Raw genomic sequence first — 17,696 nt, forward strand, 5'->3', positions numbered from 1 at the left:
TCATTAACCAATAAAACACACACACACACAGACAGAAGGGCCTCCTACACCAGTGCTCTCCGTGCTCCCTTGGCAGCATTACTGTGCTCTTTGGTCCATTTTCTTAGATGAGCTCAGCACTGCCAGCCTCCATAGCTCCAGATCGTGAGTTATCTGGAGAAGGTCCCTTATCCACTTCCCGTGACTCGGGACACTAGCTCACAGTCAAGCTGAGGGCACCTGACCACACTAGCACCTCATGCTCCTTTCCCTTTAAATGATCAGTCAGGAAGACTACCCCTCTGCTGGCACCTTCTTGTCCTTCACCCGGATCTGGCTAGTTGGTCTGTTTTTCTCGGAAACTTGGCACCCAGAGGGAGCATGCATTGTTATCACCTGACATGGTTTTCCTGTAAGGCTGAATCACCCGCAAAGGCACCAGCTGGAAGTCAGTGTCTGAAGGAGGAAGATTTGGACATCACATCCCAGGATTACTTTATCTGGGAGGTGTGTCCAAGGAAGTATCTCATCCCAGAGAGTACAAGGGTCTCTTTAGGGTCATCTCTCTGTCACACTGCTGAAAGAGTCCTGTGATTTCCCTCGTGAGCTGAAGTTCTATGTATGACTAGTTCACAGGATCATGGGCCATGGGTTTGAAGGGTAAAACTAACAGAGGAAGTAGGTGTTGTCAGCAGGCCTTCAAGAGTGGTCCTGCAAGCACTCCCCGCCCCCCAGCCAACCTATTCATTAAACAATTTTAAAATGATGAAAAAAGCTTAGAGACTCCAAATTTCATTTTAAACTGTTGAGACAGAACCATGACTTTAATTTTATTCTAAAAAAAGACACTTTCTTTATGGATTCCACTAACAGTGGGATCAATTTGTCATTTCATAAATCTTGAAATGTGATTTAATTAAGTGGTGTTTTAAGGCATTAAAAGGCACCCGGATGTCTAGTTTGCTGAGGCACAGAGCAATTTTGTCTTGACAGAGAGCAAGCAGGTTTCTCTACAGGGAAGTGTCTTCAAGGAGGTGGAAGACAAGACAGAGTGACAGGGACGCGTCTTCAGTCATTTCCAAGGAGGGGCCCTGTGGATAGATGGCTCCCATACCAAAGTCTTAAGTGTTATTTAGTTTTTAACTCTGTATGTGTGCACACGTGTGCACGCCTGGTGCATGTGTGTAAGAGGACAGTTGTGGAGTTGGTTCTTTCCTCTTCGCTCTGGGAATTGAACTCACTAGATTTGGTGGCAAGCCCCTTTATCGACTGAGTTATCTTGCTACCCCTCAAGTTTATTTTCAATGTTTACTTGAAAGCCCTTTTCCTATGGTTTGAAATAGGTCTTTCCTGTAAGGTTTATGTGCTGGAAGTTTGGTCCCCGGTGCAATGGTGGAATCTCTGAGAGGTGGAACCTAATAAGAAGGAGATGAGTCATGACTGCTTTTTGTGGAAGAGTCATAATGATATCATGAATCGGGTCTTGCAGTTCTCAAGAGTATGTTCTTATAAAAGCTAGGCCATCCCTCGTCTCTGGCTTCATCTCTCACATGGATGTCATCTGCCGTGTAATGACATATCACCAGACACCAGCACCATGCTGCTTGGACTTTCTACTGAACAAAATTATGAGCCAAATAAACTCATTTTCCTCATGCATTACCTAGGGCCAGCTGCCGAGTTACAACAACACGAAATGGACGAAGACAGCTCCTGACACACGAGGAAGAAGAACATCTCTGGTTGAGACACGAGGCTCAGACTGTCAGTCAAGGCTCAGCCACTTGGGAACAAGCTCAATAGGAAACAGTAAGTCAAAAGAAGAAACTGCAATGTGATCTTGACCAGGCATGGTCAAGTTCTGTGTATGTTTGTTTCTTTGAATATCTAGGCCTAAATAGAAGAAACTCAGATGTGAAATAGACCAAAATGATGTCAAACTTGTTCTCTTTCGTTACTTTGTATTTTTCATAGTTCTTTAGTGAAAATATGCCTCTAAATTCTATATTCTACATTGAAATTAATACGAAATTCTATATGCATTGTAATGAAGCTGACTTTTGACTAAAGGGAGCAAGGCACCTGGAAACCAACCCCAGACACCAGGAGGAAACTGCACTGGATCCTGGGTTTCTTGCGAAGAGGATGATTAAATATTTCTGAAGAGGTCTGAGTGATTTGTAATCTGATCAACTCTGACAAATGAAACTTGGGCCAAGGGTGTAATTTAGCACATGGAATCTCTACTGGCCTTTGTAGTTTAGGGGTGTTGGGGAACCTGCAACTTCCCAGGGTGGTGGGAAGGACAGTTTCCCAGGTGGTGTAGGTCCCTGCGGGGTGTGGAATCACCTTTCTCTCTGCATAGTCTCTTGACTTCCGCTGGGGTCTTCTCAAATGTGACAGGGCAGCATTATGTGTGACACCATACAATGGTGTCTGCTTCCCTCCTGTGCTTTTACAGTGAAGAATATACATATACACACACATATGTATATATGTATAAGAACATACATACATATAATATATGTATATTCTTAACTATATAATCATATATAATGCGCATATATGCATATTCTTAACTATATAATATGTATCTATGTATATAAAATATATGTACTATATAACTATATATAATATATATTCCTAAAAAATTACACACACATACAACTTAGAAAGCAAGTGCACATCATTTACATCATTTTAGCATGATTGATTCTTTTTTTTTTTTTTTGCAATGCCTGCCACTAAAGTTGTGTTCTCCAACAGAGAGCCTGAGAGTCATTCTCACTGCCCCAGACTGTTTCCTGCCTCCTTCAGCACAGTCAGCTGAACTGGCTAACAGAAAAGCAGGCAAATACTTTGTTTGTAACAGGGACTAGTGAAAATTTGAACTCACCTAATTTTATACTAGAGATTAAAAATGTACTCCAGTATGCGCAAGAAATAAATCTGTAGAGACAGCCATGTTTCCAGATTCTTCATTGACACTGGCTTGGTCCAGGCTTTCAAAGGCCTCATTCCCACCCCCTACCCAGGCGTGTTTTAATTACACCTATTCCTAGTTCTTGGCTTGCTTCGGATGGAATGTTTAATGCTTCTGGCAACAGTACTTTATTAGGGGACGGCGCTCTGTTATTAGATTGCATTTTATTATTTCCTTCGGATACACATGCACCTGATATTGGTGGGCTCTCCCTATGGGTTGCCACTGAGAGATGCTGCCAGAGAGGTGGTTTTATTATCTTTGTGAATGACTGTGCAGCCAGATGAGAAACTCAAACTGTTCAGACTAGAGGACAGGCGTCATTGCCGTGTTCTAACTGGTGGATCCCACTGTCTGTGTGCCCAATAAGCCCTTTGGGCTGGTATTGCAGACTGGAGGGCATAGCTGACTTTCTTCTGTCTGCTCCAAGATATCAGAAGGCATTTAGCACAGCGATCCTGGCCTCTTCACACAGTGGGTCTAGTTTGCCGTCACCCCCTAGGGAAATAAATGACAGACACCTTTTGGTCAGAATTATATACAGTTTGATATAGTATTAAATATACCTTGGGCTTCCACTGGGAGCCTATTTTCAAAGGCTACAGGCAGGTAAAACATGAAGTAGCCTCTAGCAGAGTCTTAGTGGATTTCTAAAGCTCTTACTTTCAGGCACAGGGAGATAGACATGGTGCCAACCTAAGGGCCAGCAGCCCCCCAGGGCAAAGAAATGTGCAGAATATAGCTGATAATACCATATACTGTGGGTATACGCTAATTGTCTCAGAAGTCTAGGTGAAATAAATAAATGGAACAGAAATCATTTTGAAGGAAAATAATAATGAAACACATTATTAAAGTTAAAAAAGAAGCTAAACACAGACCTTATTTCATTCCAATTCAATCATATATGAAAGCTGGCTCAGCTTCATTTTCATTCCTCTGCTGTCTCCAGTGCTTGGAGAAGAAGCTGAGCACTGCAGCACTCCAGTGTGTGTGTGTGTGTGTGTGTGTGTCTGTGTGTGTCTGTGTGTGTGTGTCTGTGTGTGTGTGTGTATGTGGTGTGTGTGCCATGGTATATGTGTGTGTATGTGCAGTCAGATTTTTCTTTGGGTCACCAGCTCACAAATAATGACATGGAAACTTATTATTAATTATAAAGGCTTGGCCTTGTCTCAACTAGCTTTTAGAACTTAAATGAACCCATTTATATTAATCTCCATTCTGCCATGTGGTGTTACCTCATCTCTGTACTGCCCATCCTGCTTCCTCCAAGTCTATCTGGCTATTCCAGCTTTCTTCTTCCCAGCATTCTCTCTCTGCCCAGAAGTCCCACCTACACCTCCTGCCTAGCTATTGGCCATTCAGCTTTTTATTACACCAATTACAGCAATACATCTTTATACAATGTAAAAATATCCTACTACATTTCCCTCTTTTTGTCTAAATAAAAAGGAAAGGTTTTTAACTCTAATATAGTAAAATTATATACCATAAGAACGATTATCAAGTAAGCATTACATTCATATTCACAATGTCAAGTCCATTTTTATTTGACAAATCTGAGGAAATTACTCTATTATTTATTCTATCTTGATGAGTCCAAAGTTTTATACCAAAACCATTTTCTACCATAACTTGTATGACCATCCTAAAAATATCCTTTTAAACCTTGGAACATTTTTCCAGATAGATAACTTAAGTTTTTATGTTTCTCAGTCTTATACACTTTACATCTCTTTTCTAAGTTTTTTTTCCTAAATTTGATAGCAAGGAAAACTGTATAACTATAACTGTCTGGGCTCTAATTCCATCAGAGACCCCAGAAAGATATGATATTACCTAAGTAAACAAGAAGCATGAAACAAGCAACTTCAAAAGCATAGACACAACAGAGACAGCTGGCTGCCTGGAAGTCACCCAAGGTTGCTCTGCAACATTGGGGCATCCATCTTTGCCATATGGGCCTAGAATATTTGACAGATTTTACTGTAAAGCAGGGATTTTGAAGGACTGTTCTACTTTGTTTTAACAAGGCTTAGCAGTTGCTTTCTTTTGTGTCCTGCTTGTCCAATTTGAAAAACATACTGTCAGCAGTCAAGGCAAGGGCAGGTTCTTGCCCAGTGGCTAAGTTTTCCACAATGAAAACAGATTCCACGTGGAGGTTCTTTGATGCCCATCATCCATATTTTTTAAGGTAAATTGGTGCTGCCAGGGGGGCTGGGGAGATGGCTCAGTGGTTAAGAGCACTGGCTGCTCTTCCAGAGGTCTTGAGTTCAATTCCCAGCAACCACATGGTGGCTCACAACCTTCTATAATGAGATCTAGTGCCCTCTTCTGGTGTGCGTGCCTACATGGAGGCAGAATGTTGTATACATAATAAATAAACAAATCTAAAAAAAATTGGTGCTGCCAGGAGCAGATGTGTCTCACTATCATGAAAATTTTATGTTGTTAAAACATATTAAATGCCATATTCTGTAGATCTCTGAAGTGTTTGAAGATCACCTATCTATCTAAATTATATCTGCTTAACCTTGAAAACATACATACATGACTACAAAGTTTGTTAGAAATGACTAACTGCTAACCTACATTTCTTAATTATCCTAAACAGTTTGTAAAAATAGCTTTAATGACTAGAACTTTACATTACATTGTTAAATGAGATGCATAGGTGCAATACTTTAAATAGTAAAAACATATATACAGTATAACAAAAAAACTTAAATTTGTGCCAGTGCAAAATATTTAAGCCTAGTAGTTGCTTTTTTAGTTTAAAGGTAGATTCAATAATTTATCATCTTATCATTCATATAGGGGTGTGTCACATGCATATCCATGTGTGTGCAGTGTATTTGCATGTGTGTACATGTGGGTGAATGTATGTGTGACTGTGTATGTGTGTGCATGTGTGTGATATGTGTATGTGTCATGATATGTGTATGTGGACATGTGTGTGTGGTATGCATGATATGTGAATTGCCATGGTGTGTGTGTGTATGTGTGTGTGTAAAATGTGTGTGTGCCGTAGTGTGTGTATGAATGTGTGTGTGTGTGAAATGTGTATGTGCCATAGTGTGTGTATGAATGTGTGTGTGTGTGTGTGTGAAATGTGTATGTGCCATAGTGTGTGTATGAATGTGTGTGTGTGTGTGTGCAGTTGTCTTTTATGTGCCCCAGGGAACAGCGCTCTTGTTGTGAATTTGAAATGCAAAAATAACCCCAATTTGGCTCTAGGCATGACTCCCTGACCAACTCAACTAGAAATGAGGGAGTTCTCGGAGGAGGCTGAGTGCTGAGCAGAGGCTACCTAGAGTCTTACCAAACTCCAGGTCTTGGATATCACACTGGAAGACTGTTTCTTCATTTACCACAAGCTCCACCAGATTCCAGTCTTCTATCTGCTCCAAGATGACCTCATGTCCATCTTTGGTCAACACAGCTGGAAAACAGGGAGTGACGTGGGTGACATGGGGTGACATGGAGTGACTCCAGGTTAGCCTATGTCTATGTCCTCGTAGATGACAGCAGCTGGTCTCCTCCCTGCTGTTTATGGTCATAACCACCTGCTGGGTACTTAGGTGGTCTCTGATCTCCATGTATCCTTGTAGTCTCAGGAAGACAAAGACAGATACCCAAGTGACACACCTCTAGGTTGTTGAACTGACCCATCTCTCAGAAGTGGCCACTGCATGTTCCGCAGCTTAGCCTCATAGAGACAGTGACCAGTACTAGAGGGGTCCCAGGATCCAACAACTTCTTTTCCTGCTTATGGAGATATAATTTGATTGCCTTTCTAGAGGGTAATCCGTAGCATAAGCCACAACCTTCAAAAACATGTTTTGAGAACACTGTATATAAACGAAACCATATAACAAAAAAAATCAGAAATACAGGTAGATTTTTGCAACATGATGTTCTTTTTATCATATAATACCAAAATTCTGTGAACAATTCACGAGTTAGCTAGGCAGTGGTAGTACATACCTTTAATCCCAGCATTCGGGAGGCAGAGGCAGGCAGATCTCTGAGTTCTAGGACAGCCTGGTCTATAGAGCAAGTTCCAGGACAGCAAGGGATACAGAGAGAAACCCTGTCTCAAGAAAACAAAAAAAGGGGAACTTTTGAAATAGAGTAATCCTTGTGAGTACAACAAAAATAAGGATATATATGTGCAATATATTAAGAATATATATGTAATATTAATTAAAATATGTAAGAACGAAGAACCCTGTGTGGTGGCACATGTCTATAATCCCAGCTTTTAGGTAGCCTAAGGCAGAAGGATATTGAGTTAGAGGCCAGCCTGTGCCACAAAATGAGAGCCTGTCTCAAAATCCAAGGACGAGAGCAAGGGAACTCAGTGGTCCTTCGTCTCTGCGGTGAGATTATGTGAAACATTGACTTGTATTCTCTTAGCGCTCTCTACGATGTCTATATAACCAGTAAATTTGTTCCCCTCCAAGACAGTGTCACTCTGGCTGTCCTGGAAGCCAGGACTCACTCTGTAGACCAGGCTGGCCTCGAACTCACAGAGATCCATCTGCCTCTGCCTCCTGAGTTCTGGGATTAAAGATGTGTGCTACCACTGCCCAGCTCAGAAGTCTTTTAAAAAGAAAGCATATTCGTTATTCTCGCCTATGAGTCTGGGGCCTGCTTAGCATTTACAGCTGGTGGCTCTTTCCCAGAGGTCAGTCACATATAACTTGTTGACTTAAATCTCTCCTCCTTTTCCTTCTCCCTCCCCTGAGGATTGAACCTAGGTCTTCAGTGTGCCAGGCAAGTCTCCACTACAGCCTGGCCTTGTCTGTGGTTAACAAGCCTGGCAACCTAGTCAGCTAGCCCAGGGCCATCTTCTCCAGTTCCCCTGAAGTGCCCGTTGCCCCATCCATCTTAGAGTTGGTATGTCCCATTCCTTTAGCATTCTGTGTGCAGCGCTGAATATCTGGGTTAGAAGGAACAAGGCATCAGGTGGGGTCATGTTTTTATTTTCAAGTCTTAGCATGCCAGTCAGTTTTAGGATGGAAAAACAGACATTTCTGCCAGTTAATTGCATTTAATTACAGAGACAATTGCTGTTTCAAAATGTTGTCCTGTCCACTTCTTCATCTTTCAATCAGCTTGAGAGCATCCAGCCCCAGCTGTGAGCATTTTAATTGCATAATTTTGATGTCACTTTTAGAAGCAAACTTGAGGAAGACTCAGTGAGGGTCTCCATTAACACGGTCACGCTCTTCAGGCACCCGGAGGAGGCCCTCATTGACCTGCCTCGGCTAATGCCTCTCTCCAAAGAACGCCTGCATCGTTCCTTTGGCATATTTATGCTATTGTATCCTGTTCAAGTGTCTTAATCTTAAACATCTTTCAAGAGGGCACTCAGCTTGGACCAGTGACTTTTTAAATGGAAGTGGTCCAGCTGGTTTGGAAAAGCAGCTCATCCTCGAGGGAGACATAGCACCTTCTCCCTAACAGGAAGTAGCTGCACATGGGAAGGTGTCCCATGGTCTCTAGGACCTTAGACTTTGCATGGCCTGTAGACCCTCCTGGGGAGTGGACTGGAATCTGACAGAGACAACTCAGAAGCCTAGCTGTCATTCTGCTACAAACTCCCAAGGCCAGCTTTCTAAGGCCTAAGGGACTCTGAGAGACTGGGGCTACCAGGACTAGGCAGGTGGTCCCTCAGGAGACCTCAGGAATAAGTACCTTGCAGCTGCCCCGACAACCCACTGATGATGCATGGCCCTTGACTCCCATCTGACTGAGCTTAGATTGCACTTGGGTTTGGAGTATTAGAGACAGAGTTACTCTTATATGACAAGGTGTGGCTGAAAAAAGTGAATTTGATCTACAAAAGAAAGGGTCATCTCTCCTTCTAGGGCTGCCAGGTATAGATAGGTACCTGAACTCTGGAGGAGCAGGTCTCTTGACCCAGCCTTCCTCTGGGTACCTGGGGTCAACACTGTCTCCCCAAAGTAGCAAACATAAACCGAAGCTGAGTACCCACTCACTTCTCTTGTGGCTAATGGCCACCTGACTGGTTTGTACTCAAATGACAATGTCTTCATAGCTTGTCATGCTGTCAGTCTCAGGACATCATCCCCTTCCTGTCAGAGAGGAGTGACATGGAACAGTGAGGCTGACTGTAACATGGCTGGGGCAGGCGTAAGGGATGAGAGAAGAAGACACTTTAGAATCCCTGCAGCTTACCAAATGCCACTACTCGGCATGGAGGGACCACGGTTTCCTGAGTTGCGCCTGGTTTGTCTATTCAAAGAAAGGTCAGATAAATACGCTCCCTAAAACAAAGTCTGTGCACAGGCAGTGGCTAAACTTCAGCATAAATCAGCCAGAAGTGGTAAGCCACCCGCAGAACACCCGCCTCTTTGAAGTGTCCCCTCATTCCTCACAGGAGACCTGGATAAAGTGGAGGGGACAGGAGAGGCTCTGTCCTCACTGAGCTGGCAGAGTCAAGCAGTATCTGTAGATGATGTAAATGCTTCTGGGTAGGAAGTCGAAGTACACTGGCTTCTCTCCTTCCTTTACACAGAGCAGACATGATGCCAGTGGCCATTAATGAATACAGCTAATGCATCACTGGGGATGGAGGCTATCACTTGGGAGCCTTGACTAAATAAAGATGGATTCTATTTTTAATGGTCAGTTTCAGTGTCTTCCAATCCCTCTGAATGGCTCGTTTGGCAGGCTTAAGTACAGTAGACAAGGAGCGACCGTGGCCAGGGCAATTACTTAGCTCTCTTTTAAGGACTGGTTTAGTGAAGACATTTTCTCTGAGCGATTATAATTCATGAGTAATAAAGAACACGAGTGTTCAGACTGCTTAGGGCATGGTATGTTCAGAAAAGATCAGGCATCCTTCCAAAGACAGCGGGGCTTCGGGAAACAATAAAGGGCTATGTTTTTAAAAATCAAATGCAGAGTTCAGATGCAGATTTTACAGAGGAGGGCCTACACGTAGGTCTGCTTGCCTCAGTGTTAACACTGGATCTAAAGTGGGGGATGGGGAGGAGCAAATATTCCCCGCTTTGTTGCTATTAACACCTTGGCCCTTGTCACCAGGTCCTCTGTAAAAGTTGGCAGCTGTTATTAGATGCGTTATCAAGCATGGGTGTACTCTACAAATCAGCCACCTGCAGATACCTTACAAGCCTCTCCAGCCACCCAAATGCTCCCTGTCATCTTCTCAAAACACCCTTCCCTCCCCCAGAGGGAGCAGCAGCCTGAATCTGTGGCCTCGGCTCTGCCAGTTCCTCTACCTCTGTACTGCTTGCCTCTCTGAGGTCAGAGAAGCACACACTCAGTATTCACCTATCTCCACATCCCTCTCCAATCCATATCTGCTTTCTCTACTCTCCTCCCTATCCCTCTCCTTCCTTTCTCTCCTTCATCTACCCTTCCTTTCCTCCACCCCTCTTCCTTACTTTATTTTTTGGGGGGTGGGCAGGGTCTTGTTGAATAGCCCAGGCTAGCCTTGTGCTCACGATCCTCTTATCTCAGCCTCCTGAATGCCAGTGCTACCCTGACTGATTCTTCCCCTTCCTCTTTTGTTCTCCCCTTTTCAGAGTCTCATGTAGCCCAGGCTGGCTTGAATGCCCAATCCTCGCTCTGCTTTCCAAGTGCCACAATTGTGCACAGATGTGCACTGGTTCTGTCTCTTTCCAAGTGCCATGACACAGATATGCACTGGCCGTAAGTTTCTTTTCTTCTTTAGTAGATTTTTTGCTGAAAAATAAGTATATCTAAAATATAAGATTATAAATGTAAAGCAGATGTGAATCTGAAAAAACCATAAAAATTACAGAAAAGGACAAAATTTTAAAAACTACCCTGATTCTACCCTTTGTGCCTCTTCCATTATCTGCCTGTTCAAGCGAAGAGAGATTGTGGTCTGCAGGGAACTCGGAGGCAGGCTCTATCCCTAGTGCTGTGTTTACCCAACCCAGCCTCCCACCATCCCACGTCACATGACCAATGTGCTGCAATTTATCTAAACCATTGCAGTTTCTGGTTGTTTCTATCGTTTTTCTTTTACCAAGAATATTGCCAAAAACATTGGTAGTATGCCACCTGTGTATGGGCTTTTTCAGTAAAGAAGGCCCCTCCAAATGAAGCCATTTGATTTCTGTTGTGTGGGCTACATTTTATAGACACGTCCTCCATGGTTACTGACCAGTTTGTCCTCCAATTGGAAACATATGAGAACATTCGTTCTCTAATCCTTCCATAAGTGCCAGCCGCGAGTGCATCTCTCTCCGGAGATAACACAGGCTCAACAGTTCTGGACGGTTCCTTCCGGAATCCTGTCTCACGTACTTCTGGTACTTCTACATTGTTTCCCACTCTGTGCTACCCATCCCTGGCCAGCTGCCTGGTCCCGTCTCTCCCTGCAAGCGTGGGGCTCTATTTTTCTGATGAGTAGTTATGTCCTCAAAACATGCCCTGCTGGGATGTTTAGCGTTGTCCTCTTTGTTAATTATCTGCCTTTTAAACTATGGCTATCCTAGTCAGCAACTGTAACTCTACCGGTATCCGCAGCCTGAAGAAATTCTGTTCCTTCAGGCACCAACTCTTTCAAAACTCCTAAGAGAACTTATCTGAATCTCTGTCCCACTAAAGAATTCAAGATTCAAAGGCTGAGGTGGAGCCCTGTTTCCCAGAGAGGCTGAATAGCAAGCAGCTCATCTCCTCACATCTCCCAAGAAATCCTCATGTTGCTTCTCGCCCCTCACTATATAAACCCTTCTCCACCTGGCTCCTCCCTACTACTTCGGCCAGCTAGTTGTTGATGCAGCCTCCAGAGCACACATGAATTTTATTTACTCAAACACATGCTTGCATCATTAAATTTAACATGAGGGCTGCTGCTATGGTTGAATTGTGCTTTCCCGATTTTGTATGTTGAAAGTCTAAACTCTCTCTGACAATACTTGTAGATAGGGCCTTTAGGACATAACAAGGTCGCGGTGGGGGGCGGGGGCTGGTCTGACAGGATTAGTTTCTTATCCTTTGTACATTTAACTAGGTAGCTAAAAGCATGGGAAGTTTAATGTGTTTGAAATGAAAAGTGACCATTGAAGCCATGTTCCCCCTCCCCAACCCAGGCTGGTGCTTTCCAGTTTGGTAGACGGCATTGCCATTCACTTGCTGCTAGCCAGACACGGGTAGATGTTGGTGGCATCCTCATTACCATTGTCTACCCAGTCTCCTGTCCTAGGGAGTTCACTGCTGTTACTTGGCATAACATCCCTTTATGGCTGTCTTGATCCAAGAGGCTCTCATTACAACTGGAGGGGGGGCACCACCAAAGTCCTTCTATGCCTCTTCCCCATCCACACTTGACCCTCTACTTGTGTTAGAGCAGCTGAGGGTTTATTTTCCTGCCTGAAGCTTTCAGATGGCCCTGCATGTGTTGCCCTTCTGGCGTAACCTCCATCAGTTCAACATCTCAACACTTGTTCAGACCACCAGTTCCTGAAAGGGTCAGGTCTTCTGCCTGGAACACCCTGACCTGTACCTGGCCAATCTCCACCCATTCCATCCACTAAAACTCAACTCAAATGTGTCCTCAGTGCCCTCCGATTACTGCCATTCTGACAGGTACTTAGAAACTGCTTTTATTAAAGGGACCAGTTTAGCACTTGGTTGTACAAGGTAACTCAGAGTGGGATGAAAGTCTGGCATCTCTGCCTTCACTTTGGGTCACCAACTTGCTTAACTAGGCTCATTGCTCAAGGGGTCTTCCTGAACACTGGTGATGCACAATCATCAGGACGGCCTGAGTATATGAACATCTCACGTCCCTGTACCAATTCTTCCTTCAATCTTTCTTTTTGTTTTTTGAGACAGGGTTGTTTTTTTTTTGTGTAGCCCTGACTGTCCTGGAACTTGCTCTGTAGAGACATCCATCTCAGAGATCCACCTGCCTCTGCCTCCTAAGTGCTAGGATTAAAGGTGTGCACTACTGCTGGGCCCTTTCTCCATTTAATCCTAAAGTTTAGTCAGTAGTCCAGGGATGGATTTGGGCTCACTGGACCCTTTAGCCCTTCTTCCCCCCACTCTGCCACATTAATTAAATTTCTCTGCTTCTCTCAGCGTATCTCTTTATTTATCATATGTGGGTGATATGCTGGCTATTCTTGGTTGTCAACTTGAGTATATCTGGAATGGACTGCAAACAGAAATGGAGGGCATGCCTGTGATTCAGAGTATGCCGCTGGAAAGAAACACGCCTTCGATCCAGCTCTTGAGGTGGGATGACACACCTTTAATCTGGGCCACGCCTTCTGATGGAAGCCTATGGGGACAAAGGGGAAGGAAGGCTCCTTTGTTCACCTGCCTGTCCTCGCTGTGCCAGCACATCTGTTGAGCCTACTTGGGGACCCCAGCTTATACAGAAGACTTTCTGAGACCCCAGCCTCATGGGACTGAGCAACTACTGCATTCTTGGACTTTCCATTCACAACTAGCTATTGTTGGACTGCAGCCTGTAAGACATAAGTCATCTCAACAAATTCATATATATATATATATATCCCATAAGTTCTGTGATTCTAGAGAACCCTGACTAATACAGGTAGTGGCTGTTTGGTCTCTCGGGTTCTTGGAGCTGGGGCTTTTGCCATGAAATGCTGGTAACCCCACTGTAGGTGGGTTCCCATGCACTCTCTAGTCTGTGAGGGTTTAGGCATGGCTCTCAGCAATCAATGCTCTCCTGAACACATACATCCTGATCAACAGTGAGCCCATCTGCCTGAGTCCATGCAGACAGATGTTTAACACAGGCCTTGCTGCATAGATGAAGAAGCACAGGATAGAATCTCAGCCCTGGCACTCCATGAAGGTCACTTATAATATTTCTGAGCCTAAATTTCCCAAATTGTAATGTGGGATTAGGTACTTTCTCCCCCTAGCCATTTTATTTGTGTATTTTGCTTGGTAACACTCAGGGTGCCCATAGATCATATCAGTTTTCAGGTTTCTATCCTAGCAGTGGGGACCAGAGGGAGGAAGGGCTAAGTTATTCTATGAAAGCCTCCTGGGGTCTGAAAAGGGAAGGGAGGCCTAGGTAGAGGACTCAGCCTGAGTCCCGGGGGCTGAGGCTCAAAAAGAGTCACTCAGTGGGGTGGCCCACCTTGCAGACCTTCCAGGCGGTAGGTGCGGTGCTCCACGGACAGGCCCACTGCGCTGTAGGGTCCGTAGCGCAAGGTCACTACCGCATTTTTGGGCATGGTGCTTCTTTCTTCCTGGCTGCTGGAGGTTGTCAAGGACTGGAGCAACACCTGCTGCTAGGCAACTGCCCATACGGGCCTCAGAGGGGTGGGCGTGGCCATGAGCTGGGCGGAGCCAAGTTTTTCTTGTCCCAAGTCCTCAGGCCTGAGACAGAGTTTCTAAATAGCCTCATAAACTAACTCAGTCTCCCCCTGCTGTGGTAAGTGCTGGCTGGGAAAGGGCCAATGTCTACCCCTGACCAGCTATAGGAAGCTACACTTTCCAAAGTTGCCTCGTTTTGTCAGTAACCGTCGCTCAAGGTGAGTTGCTGCCTGCGGCTTGTGTTTACTCAGCAGAGACTAGGGAGCCTTGGCAGGCTGCATAGGACAGAGTCAATGTGTTTTCTCTACTTTCTGCCCTGTGTTTAATTGATTGTTTATACATACATACATACAAATAGTCGTATCTTTGTTTTGTTGAAACCTCCCGAATGCTGGAATTTACAGGCATGTGCCCCCACGTGTGCTGACATGTTTTCAATTAGTCCATTCTCCTGTTTGGATGCGGTTTCCACTCCTTACTAGCTAACCTGTTCTGCTGAGACAAAACCTGATTCATCAAACTCACCCTTCACTCAGCTCTGGGGTTGGGATAAAGACTCAAAAGGGTGTCTGTCTGTCTGTCTGTCTGTCTGTCTGTCTGTCTCTGTCTCTATCCCTCTTCTTCCCTCCTTCCCTCTTTCACCCCTCCCCCCAGACACAGATAACCCAGGGAGAACCTGGAGGCCCCATGGATAAAAGATCTCATGATAGGGCAGCCTCACAGCCTGCTTTATTTTGGCAGAGGAAGACAGAAGCATTTGTTCTACAGTCTTGAGATTCAGGGGTGTCTTGTTTTTCCCTACAGTGATTAGCCAAGCCTAACAATTACCTTTTTAGTGAGCGCAACACACATTTATGAAAACCAACGTGGTCAATATTTTTTATAGGGTTATGAAAAGTGCAAGGATTAAAAACTCGTTCCCGTGAGTTCTCCCAACATATGCTACTGTTGTGTGTTAATATCAATTCTCCCCACGTGTTGCCTGACCTTCTGTGATACATACGGGTTGATCCGCATTGCCAGTAGAATTCTGACTTTTGGAGGGGCACAAAGAATCTCCCCTGAGCTCTGTTTCACACTGCCAATGCAAGGCACAACTTTCCCCCAAATAGGAACTTGGGGTTGTGAAGCTAATGGTCTGTTAATATATTCCAAAACTTTTATATAAAGCTGACGAGACATTAGGTCACACAGGGACCTTAGCAATGAATAAATATTAAGGGGAAAAACAATAAGCCAAGATAATGTGGGTTCTCGATGCGAACATTGCAACCCTCTACAACCATGAAGTTCAGATCAACCAATCAGCGATGCAGAATCTTTCACACATGCGGGTAGCTATCCCCGGGAACTTGAGTTTACAGCGCCACTGAATAGCAGGAAGTAACTCACAAACACAGCTGAGCACAGTGAACTACAGAGAAAAGCTCCACGTCCTTGACACCAGCGCTCTTCTTCTGGTCAGTATGGCCTCGTGCCTTTTGGAAGGACCTAATTGTGCTGGCTTGTTTTATGTTGTTGTGCTCAAGTTGAGACCCCCCCCCAGAGAGACCACTAGAATCCAGTCATGTCCAGAATGCAAAAGCAGGGTTTATTCAGTGCGCAAAGTCCAAGCCAGGCTGGGAGCTCAACTACCACACACAATGCAGCGCAGTAGGGAGAGCCCACCCCTGACCCCCGTTCTCAATTGGGGCCGACATATATAGGCAAAAACCACAGACTGGGTTCAGTTTGGGTCAAAGGAGTTGGTCTCACATAGCAGCAGGTGTGAATTATCTCTAGCATGCCCCCTCCCCAAAGTGGTTGCTTCTACTGTTCCCTGATAGACCACAGAGCTAGGAATGAACAAGTGGCCCTGCCGCCAGGAACATTTCATGGTTTATGCTTGAGCTCAGTGTCCTAGTTAGATATCCTGTTTTCAACTAACTCTTGAAATTGCAAAGTTTTAAAAAATTTTTATGTCCTTACGATGTCAACGCAAGCTCTAGTCATCTAAGAGGAGGGAACCGCAATTGAGAAAAATGCCTAGCAAAGACCAGATTGTCAGCAGGTAGGCCTGTAGGGCATTTTAATGAGTGATTGATTGATGGGGGAGGGCCCAGTCCACTGTGGGTGGGGTCATCCCTGGCTGGTGGTCCTGGGTTCTAAAAGAAAGATTGAGGAAGCCATGAGGAGCAAGGCAGTTATCAGCACCCTCCATGGCCTCTGCATCAGAGGAACCTGTCTGCAGGTTCCTGTCCTGGCTTCCTTCAGTGAAGAACAGCAATGTGAAAGTGTGAGCCCAATAAACCATTTCCTCCCTGAGTTGTTTTTGGTCGTGATGTTTCATCACAGCAATAGTAACCCTAAGACACTAACAATTGGTTTTCCCTAAACTTTGTGTACTTTTAGAAGACAAAAATCTACTCTTCATTTGAGTACTACTGATTGGATTACTAACTTTGCTAAAAGCCTTTAGAAGTACTTTCTTCTGATTTCATTGCTAATCTGTTTTCATAATTGATCTCTTCCTTGTCTCTGTGTGTGCCCAATTATATGTATGTGTGCACGCTGTGGCGTGTGTGTGGAGGTCAGAGGACAATGTGTGGGGCTTGTTTGTCTCTATGTGGGTTCCAGGGTTATCAGCCTTGGTGCCCAAAGCCTGGATTCACCAAATCCTCTTATCAGCCTGCTACCCAGGGTTTCCTGTTGGTTTTGTTTTTTTGAGACAAGGTCTCTCTATATAACCCCTGGCTGTCCTTTAGCTTGCTATGTAGATTAGGCTGGCCTCAAACTCACTGCTACCTTCTGAGGGCTGGCATGAGAAGTGTGTGCCACCATGCCTGGCACTGCCTTGGTTCTAGATACCATCTCTCTCACTGAACCCAGAGTTCCGTGATTTGACTAGACCGGTGTCTTAGTATTTCTATTGCTATGAAGACACCATGCCCACAGTAGGTCTTATAAAGGAAAATATTTAATTTGGGCTGGCTTACAGTTTAGAGGTTTAGTCCATTATCATCATGGCAGCAAGCATGGCGGAGTACAGCCAGACATGGTGCTAGAGAAGGAGGTGAGATTTAGACGTCTGGATCTTTAGTCATCAGGAAGAGAGAATGACACTGGGCCTGGCTTGAGCATTTGAAACCCCAGAGATCTTACACAGGTAGCCACTACTGCTGGGAATTCATGGGAACAATAGTTGGAAGTGTCTTCCCTGGCTAGCTTTCATTGTGCCATGTATATAACATAGAAAACAGCATTTCATAGCACCCTTTCCTCTCCTCTCGCTCTTAGACTCTGTCCACATCCTCTTCCACAATATTCCTTGGAGCAAGTGATAGAGGCACTCAACGGTTACTTCCTGTCTACATCAACTACAAATAGAAGGTCCTCTGAACATTTCAGAGAGTGGTGCTAGTCTATG

At 44.6% G+C, this 17,696-nt stretch overlaps 1 protein-coding gene across 2 annotated transcripts; it reads right to left on the minus strand.

Moving 5' to 3' along the window:
- Positions 1-2,941: 2,941 nt before the first annotated feature.
- C5H10orf53 (chromosome 5 C10orf53 homolog) lies at positions 2,942-14,297 on the minus strand. Of its 2 annotated transcripts, none has more exons than XM_048421310.3 (3): positions 14,121-14,297; positions 6,285-6,404; positions 2,942-3,460 (listed from the first exon to the last, which is right to left on the minus strand). In XM_048421310.3, the coding sequence occupies exons 1-3, from the start codon at positions 14,206-14,208 to the stop codon at positions 3,396-3,398; spliced, it is 273 nt and encodes a 90-aa protein (XP_048277267.2). In that variant the 5' UTR covers positions 14,209-14,297; the 3' UTR covers positions 2,942-3,395. The 2 variants fall into 2 exon arrangements, with proteins under 2 accessions (XP_048277267.2, XP_048277266.2); XM_048421309.3 differs by having other exon boundaries at positions 3,110-3,460; positions 14,112-14,274.
- Between the last annotated feature and the right edge of the window lie 3,399 nt (positions 14,298-17,696).

Source organism: Myodes glareolus, chromosome 5 (assembly GCF_982192425.1).
Source record: "Myodes glareolus chromosome 5, mMyoGla1.1, whole genome shotgun sequence".
NCBI lineage: Eukaryota > Metazoa > Chordata > Mammalia > Rodentia > Cricetidae > Myodes > Myodes glareolus.

Coding starts and splice junctions, on each gene's coding strand:
- C5H10orf53 (XM_048421309.3), bottom strand. CDS start 14,208: ATGCCCAAAAATGCGGTAGTGACCTTGCGCTACGGACCCTACAGCGCA. Junction 6,405..14,111: donor CCGCCTGGAAGGTCTGCAAG/GTGGGCCACCCC, acceptor CCTGTTTTCCAG/CTGTGTTGACCAAAGATGGA. Junction 3,461..6,284: donor TATCCAAGACCTGGAGTTTG/GTAAGACTCTAG, acceptor TTATTTCCCTAG/GGGGTGACGGCAAACTAGAC.